At 39.6% G+C, this 11,161-nt stretch overlaps 1 protein-coding gene across 5 annotated transcripts in view; it reads right to left on the bottom strand.

Annotated features, from left to right (window-relative positions):
* Positions 1 to 2,802: 2,802 nt before the first annotated feature.
* fli1rs (Fli-1 proto-oncogene, ETS transcription factor-related sequence) overlaps positions 2,803 to 11,161 on the bottom strand; it is a 30,869-nt gene continuing 22,510 nt past the window's right edge. For 2 of the 5 annotated variants that reach the window (XM_066719159.1, XM_066719160.1), the window contains exons 5-10: positions 10,212 to 10,283; positions 8,501 to 8,563; positions 8,303 to 8,365; positions 8,123 to 8,170; positions 7,484 to 7,567; positions 2,803 to 4,148 (exon numbers count right to left, since the gene is read on the bottom strand). In XM_066719159.1, the coding sequence (XP_066575256.1) occupies positions 3,619 to 4,148; positions 7,484 to 7,567; positions 8,123 to 8,170; positions 8,303 to 8,365; positions 8,501 to 8,563; positions 10,212 to 10,283 (860 nt within the window). In that variant the 3' untranslated portion in view covers positions 2,803 to 3,618. The remainder of the gene's footprint in view (positions 4,149 to 7,483; positions 7,568 to 8,122; positions 8,171 to 8,302; positions 8,366 to 8,500; positions 8,564 to 10,211; positions 10,284 to 11,161) is intronic. The other 3 variants (XM_066719161.1, XM_066719162.1, XM_066719163.1) reach the window with 2 other exon arrangements.

The following is an 11,161-nucleotide window of genomic DNA, read 5'->3' as shown; positions in this document are numbered from 1 at the left end:
AAACATTGTAAAATAACATCAAATTAAATTTGTAAAACTACATTCCATAGAAACAATATTCACAAAGACCCAAATACACAAAATGGAAAATGATCAACATATACAATATATATGTAATGCAAAATGTTGACAGTTGGGCAGACAATATTAGTGTGCAACACTCAGAGAACAGAGTGCTTGCTCACAGTAATATATTTCTACATTTTTCTCACATCATATCTGTCAAAACCACAATTCAACAGACGTCCACCTCATACAACACTGTCAGAAGCTACAAATGTGTTCACTGGTAAATACCGAAATTACTTAGATGGGCTGAAAATGTCCTTTTAATTTTAAATGCTTCTCATTATTGCTTTAAATAACAAATGCAAATGGGTGACTCTGAATTACAACAGCAATGTTACACAGACAAGTCATTACTGAGAGATATACAGCAAGCCCACCTTGCCAAAAATGGCAACGACACATCTATTTAACACCCCTTTGTAATTCAGCCTTGCACATTTCAAAATAGCATGACTATAATCCACAGGTGAACAAAGCCATAGTGTATTCTGGGTCTCATAATGAATAGGGTAGTCAGCCGGAGTAGTCCTCAATTTTACCATGCGAATGCAATCTCTATCCTGGACTACTTTGTGAATTTAGTGGGTATCAATGTGGTGACTATCTGTAAATCTGTAAGAAATTATTCTTGTCTACCCAAAACCCCCCCAAACAACCCCCCCCCCAATATAAAGAGGCCAATGTTTAAGAAGTGATCAAATATCAGAGGGCTGGTGTGTATAGGCCAATATTGTGTGTTTGTGTGGTTTTTGTCCCCAATCACAAGACTGACACTGGGCATTATAAAGGAATGAGACAATCTTATGGGGATCCTATTTTAAAATTACAATAACTTTACGCAAAACAGAAAGGTAAGCAGTAGGAAAGAATCCTTGGTAAAATTGATGTATTTACAGTGAACATAAGAGCCAGATTTTAAAAGGAAAATATTTAGATATAGATCAATATTTACACAAAGGATTTCTGTGCTGTTCCAACAAGACGTTATCCACAACCGTTTAGTAAAGATGAAATATGCAAAAGAACAACTGAACCATCCCTTTAAAAAAAAAAACTAACACAAGCTCCACAAAACACCATCAAACAACTGAAATCTGTTTTTTGTTTTGTTTGTTTGTGTGTCTACTGCAGTCATTGAATGCCAACAGACCTCCGGCTGCTTTTTAAAGTTGTTGAATTGCATGGTCTGCTATTACTTTGCAAGTGCATCCCAACATTGTAACATCACTGTTTTTTCCATGAGCTGTATAACCTTTGAAATCCAACGATATATCACTTTTTGATGGATTGATTAATTCAGACTTGGTGTATTTCAATGCTTAATCTTTTTTGCAATGTCATTTATGTCTTTGAATTGCTTTGTCAGAGCTCTCACCTGACACCTGTTAACTGCATTGTTAGTCTGGCCAGGGCAGGATCCTAGCAATTAAATATGAAAACATCGGTATGTTGATGTTAATCTTTTGTGAATTTAATTGTGTCAATCATAAAAGTACATAGTCACCTTGGTTTATGGAGTGTTATAGGACAGACATTTTTTTACATTAGTACAATAGGAAAACATTTTCTTAAGCTGACCATTAAAACCGGACAAATTATGTCAACGGTGTGAGATTGCAGTAAATGCAAACTCTTCAATGTGTCCAGAAGTTGATTAGTTAACAGGTTCAGATGAAGAACTTGCTTCATTTTCAGAAAAGACCATGTTTTATTATGGAGTATCAGCAAAATATATATATATATATATATATATATATATATATATATATATATATATATATATATATATATATATATATATATACACTCACCTAAAGGATTATTAGGAACACCTGTTCAATTTCTCATTAATGCAATTATCTAACCAACCAATCACATGGCAGTTGCTTCAATGCATTTAGGGGTGTGGTCCTGGTCAAGACAATCTCCTGAACTCCAACTGAATGTCTGAATGGGAAAGAAAGGTGATTTAAGCAATTTTGAGCGTGGCATGGTTGTTGGTGCCAGACGGGCCGGTCTGAGTATTTCACAATCTGCTCAGTTACTGGGATTTTCACGCACAACCATTTCTAGGGTTTACAAAGAATGGTGTGAAAAGGGAAAAACATCCAGTATGCGGCAGTCCTGTGGGCGAAAATGCCTTGTTGATGCTAGAGGTCAGAGGAGAATGGGCCGACTGATTCAAGCTGATAGAAGAGCAACTTTGACTGAAATAACCACTCGTTACAACCGAGGTATGCAGCAAAGCATTTGTGAAGCCACAACACTTACAACCTTGAGGCGGATGGGCTACAACAGCAGAAGACCCCACCGGGTACCACTCATCTCCACTACAAATAGGAAAAAGAGGCTACAATTTGCACAAGCTCCCCAAAATTGGACAGTTGAAGACTGGAAAAATGTTGCCTGGTCTGATGAGTCTCGATTTCTGTTGAGACATTCAGATGGTAGAGTCAGAATTTGGCGTAAACAGAATGAGAACATGGATCCATCATGCCTTGTTACCACTGTGCAGGCTGGTGGTGGTGGTGTAATGGTGTGGGGGATGTTTTCTTGGCACACTTTAGGCCCCTTAGTGCCAATTGGGCATCGTTTAAATGCCACGGCCTACCTGAGCATTGTTTCTGACCATGTCCATCCCTTTATGACCACCATGTACCCATCCTCTGATGGCTACTTCCAGCAGGATAATGCACCATGTCACAAAGGTCGAATCATTTCAAATTGGTTTCTTGAACATGACAATGAGTTCACTGTACTAAACTGGCCCCCACAGTCACCAGATCTCAACCCAATAGAGCATCTTTGGGATGTGGTGGAACGGGAGCTTCGTGCCCTGGATGTGCATCCCACAAATCTCCATCAACTGCAAGATGCTATCCTATCAATATGGGCCAACATTTCTAAAGAATGCTTTCAGCACCTTGTTGAATCAATGCCACGTAGAATTAAGGCAGTTCTGAAGGCGAAAGGGGGTCAAACACAGTATTAGTATGGTGTTCCTAATAATCCTTTAGGTGAGTGTATATATATATATATATATATATAAATATATTAACTATCCAAAACCAACAAGCCAAAATACTTCACATCAAGTGAAGTACCAATATCCCTGTGAAAAAAAGTTATATCATAAAAATACAAACAATGCGAAGATTTGAGCTTGTGCTGACATAATACTGAAATGTTCTTGATCATTATACACAATAATCTGAAAATACAGTATATATACATACATTTATATATATATATAGAGAGAGAGAGAGAGAGAGAGAAAGAGATAAATGCCTCGTTAAAACTTGCAAACAGTATTGTGGTTCATCGCTGCCCGCTTCATGGTCCTCTGCTGAGTTCACGGATTTCTTCAGAGCTGACCGGGTCCATATGGCTGCCCTCACACTCATCCAAGAGAAGAAAACTAAACGAACCCAAAGGAAGCGAACTAGAACAGATTGACTCACTGACGTCAAGACCTGGCCTTATGTCCCCGTTCAATTTACAAGCAAAAACTCTGTCCGACCTTGATATGAGGGGGAGAAAAACTGTCACTCAGTAAAAGCTGCCCAAATGCGAGGAGACGTGGGTACCCGGGTGTCTGGGCACACCTGGGCTGGGGTAGATGGTAGCAGTAGCGGAGTTCCAGTAGGGAGAAGGGGGTCCGAAAAAACTCCCAGACGTGACAGGCATTGGGGAGGTGTGAGTGCCAATGAAGTTTACTTTAGGCTGATGGCTGTGGTAGGGCTGGACGTAGGGCACCTCGGGGGGGTATTTGTACACATTGGTCTCGTTCCCGTGGTTCTGATGGACCTGGGAGATTCCCTGAAAGTCGAACTTGTAGGCATAGCGTTTGCCATGTACCTTGGTCATGATGTTCTTGTCGTAGTAGTAGCGTAAAGCCCGGCTCAGCTTGTCATAGTTCATGTTGGGTTTGCTCTTCCTCTCCCCCCAGCGCCGTGCCACCTCGTCTGGGTCGGTCATCTTGAATTCGCCGTTGGTGCCCTCCCAGGTGATGCAGCCCGAGTTGGTGCTGTCTGATAGGAGCTCCAGCAGGAACTGCCACAACTGGATTTGGCCTGAACCTGGGACCAAAAAAAGTGGAAGAGAGTTTATTTCATTTTAATCTTGTTTCCCGACACAATTTAAGGCTCCTTGTCTCTGCTTTCTAATGATCTATCATCCAGCAATGTGTGATTGGAAATGAATGAATAATGTGCTTTGATTTGGTCTAGCCCATGGTGTTATGTTTTGTTTTCCTGGAGGATGTTGTGCTTATCTTTTTGTTTCTGAAGAAAAAAAAAGATTCTCCCTGAATATTTTTTCTTATATATATTCTACCCGATTTAAAAAATAATAATTAAACCAAATCTAGAGAATAACAGAAAACTAATCATAATACAATATTATTTGAACAATTCCGTTTTCGTATTTGCAGTGATTGATTTTGGTCACTTGGTGGCGGCATAAGCACAATAATGCGTCCATCATCACTGAGTGATTATATCAAATTTTACTTTGCCCTAATTTTGAATGTAAGTAACAAAAAAACAAGTTGAAGCTTTCACTGTCAATAAACTGCTTGTATTGTGTGCCTGATGAACAATGCGATACTATGTTGATTTTGTTCGGGACCTAGCTGGCACTGTTGTAAGTCGCCCTGGATAAGGGCGTCTGCCAAGAAATAATAATAATAATAATAATAATAATAATAATAATAATAATAATAATAATAATAATAATAAATCCATGTCTATCTTTATTCCAAAAAACTAAACTAACTCAAATCAGCAGATTTTGACTCAAACATATATTTGCTTCACAACCACATATCACTATGGGGCAGATCCAGTGAGAAATCACACATCAACCGACATTAGGCGAACTAGACGCCGTTTCTGGTGCTACTCAATCAAATATATCTATTTCGGTGGAACTCTGTAATTGAAACGGGTGAGGATGGACAACTTTCTATTTGTGCGCCTGCTGGAAATATTCGTCTTCATTTCCGCCGCTGATGTAGGAGTTTCTAAGTGAATTCAAGTCTCCTGTTGTGACGCCCGAATTCATCAGTAACATCTGCAGAAATTAGTTTGAGGTCCTTATGTACAGGTGCGCACGGCCACTAAAGTCTTTCTTCTGCCATAGTGGAGCGCAAATATGTTTTGAGTAGTTTTAGCACTGAATGATCGCTCCCCTGTTGCTTTCGGTATGGAATGAGCACAGTACATATCCAAATACCCAGGGTCGGCCCTTTTGGGGGCCATAGGCGAGATATGATTGTGGGGCCCCCCTCCTCGATGAAAAACATTTTACTGGTGCCCATCTTTATGGCGGAGAGAGAATGTTTAGGTAAAACTAAAATACACAGACACTTAAATAGTGCACATCACATAACATGTATTGCACTTTAACATACACTGTACATGTTGAAGAAATAGATTTAGTAATAAATACAAATGTAAATAGTGCACTGTGCACATTGAAACAACAGCAATAACTAATACAAAGTTTCGGTGAAAAAAAAAAACGATTACTTAATCTGATTGAGCTGGATTATTGCTTTATATATAATGTGTTAAGATATGTTAATTCCTGTTATGACAATTTAAATTCCGACTACTTGGAATATACAAAACACTCAAAATTGCTTTTAAAGTTTCGCTGACATTATCATAAACTCCTTAACAAGATACACTTATATCCATCATATTTACATGACATGTAGCATACATATCCCTGACACGTGTGTTCCGCTTTGCCATTAACCATGAAACGTCCATCAGTAATTGACTTTACCTTGAGACCTCCAATTAACAGACCAGTTATCTTGCACTTTTAAAATGTTGCCATTTCAGAATATATATACGATTATCTCAGACAGTAGCATTTGCACGTAAACTGCGGTTTACATATGGAAATGGGCGTGTTTTCGTAATTTTTACACCATTTACTGGAGTATATGGGGGTGATCCTGTCCTTCTCTGTGGATGTATGATTAAACGCCTTCTGGCTGGTCTGCTTGAGCAGGTGGGTTAACATGGCATAACAAGAAGAAAGACTGAGCTTTATTTTGGTATTAAACATCACGTATCAAACACAATTATGTTTAAGTGACTGAACTTTACTTATTTCTGTGAGAGAATCAATGTACAATAGTTTAAGTACTCTTCAAGAAATGTCCAGTTTATAGCACTTATATCTGATATTTTTTAAAACTGAAACTGAAAGTTAAGATGTTGTAGTAGCCTATCCGAAAACACTGAAAACACAAAATCAATTATATAGACCCTATTGAGTACTTTTCCCTGTATTGGGAATACAGTATATGCAATTTACGACTGGCGGAGCATCGCATAATTTCTTTTACCTTTTTCAAACATTTAATGCATCAATTAATTATCCATTGCAGCAGCATTTAGAACCAGCCAGCAGGTCATTCATTTTGTCATTGCTCCTTAACATTTGGTTGGCTAGTTATCTGTTTACATGGTATATTATGTTAATTTCAAAGCAAACTACTGATTCCGATTGAAAAATGCAATCCACACAATCAGTTTAGAATCTTCCTTACGATATATAGATGTTTATTGTAATTAAATTTCCCAAAAATAGTTACCCCACCCTCAACTCGTCAATTCAGTCACGTGCTACAATCCACTGCTTCAGAAGCCCACCTGGTCCAAAACATGCACGGTCAAAGCCATCAGTTATTTTCAGCAACGCAAGACAACAGACCCACCGACAACTTCGAATGGGACGCAGCTGGAACTGCAGACCAAGAGTCCGTAATTCCCCCGTAAACCACAGGGATATTGTGAGCTGAGGATCATTCTGTCGATTCTTCAAGGATCCTTGTTTGCAAGTAACCATGGTGAAAGATTCTAATAAGAACTTTTAAGGGTTCCTCCAAAGTTCTTATTAGAACGTGTAGTCCTATATTTTGTGACAACAGTGAGTTGTGTATAGCACAATTCACGGTTGTCACAAAATATATTACTACACTTTTAACTAATCAAAAATGAAGTACAAAATGCAGTGCAATAGCTACATCGGTAAAGATGGAGAATTTGTTTTTCCAGGAGGGGCGCTGTGGTAATATAAGTGGGATTAGAGACCTGCAGTTTGGATGGATGCTTTTATCACATTTGCTACACAAGAGTCCCAATGTAAGTATAATCTGGCACAGGAAACTGCATAACATAATAGATTTACTTGATTTTCTCATCCAACATGGTCCAACAGTTGTTGCTTTTTTTTGTTTTTTAAAGGGCAACGAACTCTTCTGGCACTATAATAATTTGGTCACAAAATGTCACCCCCTACATATCCAGGTGTCTGCTTTTAAGTAGTAAGGAGAGGAGCAGGGGGTGGGGTGGGGGGACGCCCATATTCACAGCTAAGTTTGGCAATAACCTACCCACAATCCTGTGAGGGCTGGAGTCAACATGCTTGTATGTATCATGTTTGCCTGTTCTGGTCTTGTGCTGGGGCAGTGCGTTTTCTGTTGAGACATGATTAAAGAAAAGGGATCAGTCTTGTCTCTCCAGTCTGATAGTGGGGATTGTATTAAACAAAGCAGGAGACAAGCACCAATGACCCTCATTCTTCTGTAAGGAAAAATTAACATGATCAAAAAGGTTTCCTACGTGGGGGGGGGTTGGGCAGAGCATGTTGCTAAATAGGGTGCAGCGTTCGTTCACCGGAATATGAGTTGCACTTTAAAACAACAACACAGAAAACCACTTCCTGTTTGTCACCATGCTGTAGATGAGAAAAATCAAGACAATAAGTATTTTCTACTAGGACACTGGGTATTCTCCAAAGCCACCGTGCAACACTGTGATGCCATTCATTTCCCAGCACTCTGTCCTTTACCCCTTAAGTGTTCCCGAGTTCTTAAAAATCACAAGATTATACCAGAAAAGGGCCACTGATGAAAATGTCTGACTGACATTGGATTATTAGAGCACCTTGCCTTGCCTTAACTCCCACATGTGATTGTGGGACAGAGCTGAGAGAGATCAAAATTAAGAAATCAAAGGGTTAAAAGGCTTACCTGGATTGGCCAAGCGGCTGCTGGTAGGTCCCAAGACTTGGTATGGATCTGGAGGAACAGACAACAGAGACACTTCAGGGATATAGAACTAGCCCATTGTATAAAACCTATAAGACCTAGATGTCCCCCAAGGAAGAGTGGTGGCTGTACTTGTATAGGAACTGGGTGTGGGTCTTTTACCTGGGACGTGGCGAGGAGGGGGCTCAGTCACTCTACTGCTAGGCTGGATCTGAGTGGGAGATCCTGGAGTGGCAGACGGATTAGGGACAGAAACAGAATTAGATTCAAACGTTGTATTTGGACAAGCATTCTTCTGATAACAGGGTGTTGGGTAAGAAATAAGCAGAATAATAAAGGAATGGCCTGAGTAGAATATACCTTTCTGGGCTGCAGTGATAGGAGCTGACCAGCTGTTCCTCCTGATCTCCTCAAAGTTGTTTTCTGCCACAGGAGAAAGAAAGAAAGAAAGAAAGAAAGAAAGAAAGAAAGAAAGAAAGAAAGAAAGAAAGAAAGAAAAAGATGTTTAACGAATGACTCAGGAATTCCCTTTGTTTTCTCAGGCCTGTCACCTTGAGATTTGTATTGTATCCCAAAGCAGAGTCCTGCCCTCTGACTTCCTGTTGCTTGGCAGCTGTTTCCTGTCTGCAGTTCTAAAGGGGATCTCTTTGTCAGCTTTGCTTAACCCATGAAGTTCTCATTTTCTATTGTATTTCTTTTATATGTGGGAGATTCTGTAATAAGTCAATTTCAATTAAGTCAATTAACTGGTCAATGAAGCTTCACATATTTGTATGATTAGTTTACAGATTTTTTATATTTACAGTCTGAAAGTGGCTGGTAGTTGAAGCTTTAAACCCCAAAGTGTTTTATCCACTGATTCACTATTCCACAATGCTCATTTCTTCTTGAAAGACAAACCAAACCTATCTCAAAGTGACAAACACCCTCTTGATTCCACATGCAGCAAAACCACATTTCTTTAAAAAGCTGAGAAAGGGTTAACCAAACAGTCTCAGAAAAAGTACCCTAACAATCTCGCTTCCCCCCGCCCCCCTCGCTCTCATTGTTCTGTTTAGCACAAATCACATTGTCTTTTCTATTGCAAAAGACTACAGCTTTTTTGCTCCAAAATAAACACATATACTCACATACACTTTTTTCCTGTAACATCGCACTGATTACCAGTAACATGTTAGTAATGTACCACATGAGAAATGTGTTGAAACAGTCACAATAATTTGGGCAGACTGACATTATTTAGAAATATTTCACATGTCATAAAACAGAAATCCTATCCAATAAACAATTATACACACATTTTTTTCCAGTATGTAAGTACGAATGTATGTATGTATGACTCCTATTAAGGCAGTCAAATGTTTCCATCCCTCCCTTCCCTTGTTTATCTCAGCTGACTCACTGTTAAACAAACTCAAAAACAAAGATTAAGAAAAAGATTTTAAATTCATCAAACCAGTACTTATATTTTTCTAACCCTTGCCATCCCAGGACCATTTCACTAAGAAGAGGATGTGTAGAACACGTTTTGAAGTAGGGACTGTATTTCCTCATGTGTACAGGTACTTATTTTGAATAAATAGTGTGGTATGTACTTATTGTTTTCATGTAGCGAGGACCTGAAATGGTTGAAGCATATAAAATACATTTGTAGTTTATTTATTGAGGATCAATATTGATCAAATTCGGGTGGCCCTGCTGTGCCATCGTTAATGCTGCTGCCTAACACTGGACCCAGTCCGTGGCCAGCCCTGAGTGTCTCCCTGTGTGTTTGAGTTTGCTTGTTCTCCCCATGTCTGTGTGGGTTTCCTCTGGTTTCTGTCCACAGTCCAAATAAATGCTGCATAGGTGGGTTGTCTACTCTAAATTGGGGGTGGGGGTGGGGGTTGTGTGTTGATGTAGGTGGGTTCCCTGCCTTGAGCCCTGTGAATATCACGTTTGGCCCCATCTCATGGCGTCCATGGTTGGATTTATGAAACAAATTATTCAAAAACAGGATGTGAGATGCTGCCCACTACAATTGGATATAGATGTGTGTACAGTAAAGACATCTGAATAATTGCATGCTCACCTGTTTTGACTGGTAGTCGTGGTTGGGGTTGTGTACTTGTTGGGGTTGGTGGATAGGAAAAAGTGGGGCTGCCTGTGGAGGGAGGGCAAATGGACAGAAAATCAAACAAGGTACAAAGTGGATCGCAGCAGCAGCACAGGAAACATTAAACTGACTGAAACCTTCCTGGAAGAATGGTGACATCAAAAGCAACACCTCTTTCAGGCATTTCATAGAGAGGAGCAAACACACACACACTGGTGTTAAAGTGGACAACAGTGAGAAGACTTGCTGTGGGATATTGTATGGATTGGCCACGAGACTAAATGTCACCCAAAGCAAGTACATGGAGGAGCAGGCTCAAACACACCAGTGTTGCTTTGGGGTCTTTAGATTTTAATTCCCCTTCAGCACTTTATCTCTCTGTGCTCGCCTCCATAGATCCTAAAATCCTCACAGGTCTGGATCAACTAAGCAGGAACTGGCCAAGGTGCTGAACAGCCCCCCTCACTGAGTCTCTATCAGCAGTGCTGCTCAATGCAAATGCTTACAACAGTGAAACCTGGACCTCAGTGATCCAAGGAGCAGATCTGCAGTCATAATTACCCAGAAGACCCACAATAGTGTGAATTCAGTTACTATAGTACCATAGTATTAGAGTGTTAGATTTCAAAGGCAAACAGTAAGATGGGAAGTATTTTGTTCTCATGCTGTGAGCAGTGCATCTGGGGAACTGTACTTTTAATACTGGTGCACAGTAGATTCTAACTTAACTGCATTATCACAGGGTTTTTCATATTCTTTGTAGTTTTTCTCTGAGGACCCTTATGTTACAATAGGATTATTGCACCATTTTATTTGGTTTTACTATGGTTGTACCATGGTTTTACATTGCTTTCCTACTGGTTCACAATTCCTGCACTTTACTACTTTCTACCATAAATAAACCATTTTCCATCACAGTAAACTTG

This window comes from Amia ocellicauda, chromosome 12, assembly GCF_036373705.1.
Source record: "Amia ocellicauda isolate fAmiCal2 chromosome 12, fAmiCal2.hap1, whole genome shotgun sequence".
NCBI classification, from domain to species: Eukaryota; Metazoa; Chordata; class Actinopteri; order Amiiformes; family Amiidae; genus Amia; species Amia ocellicauda.
The sequence above is the reverse complement of the archived record's forward strand: the minus strand, read 5'-3'. Positions and strand labels throughout refer to the sequence as shown.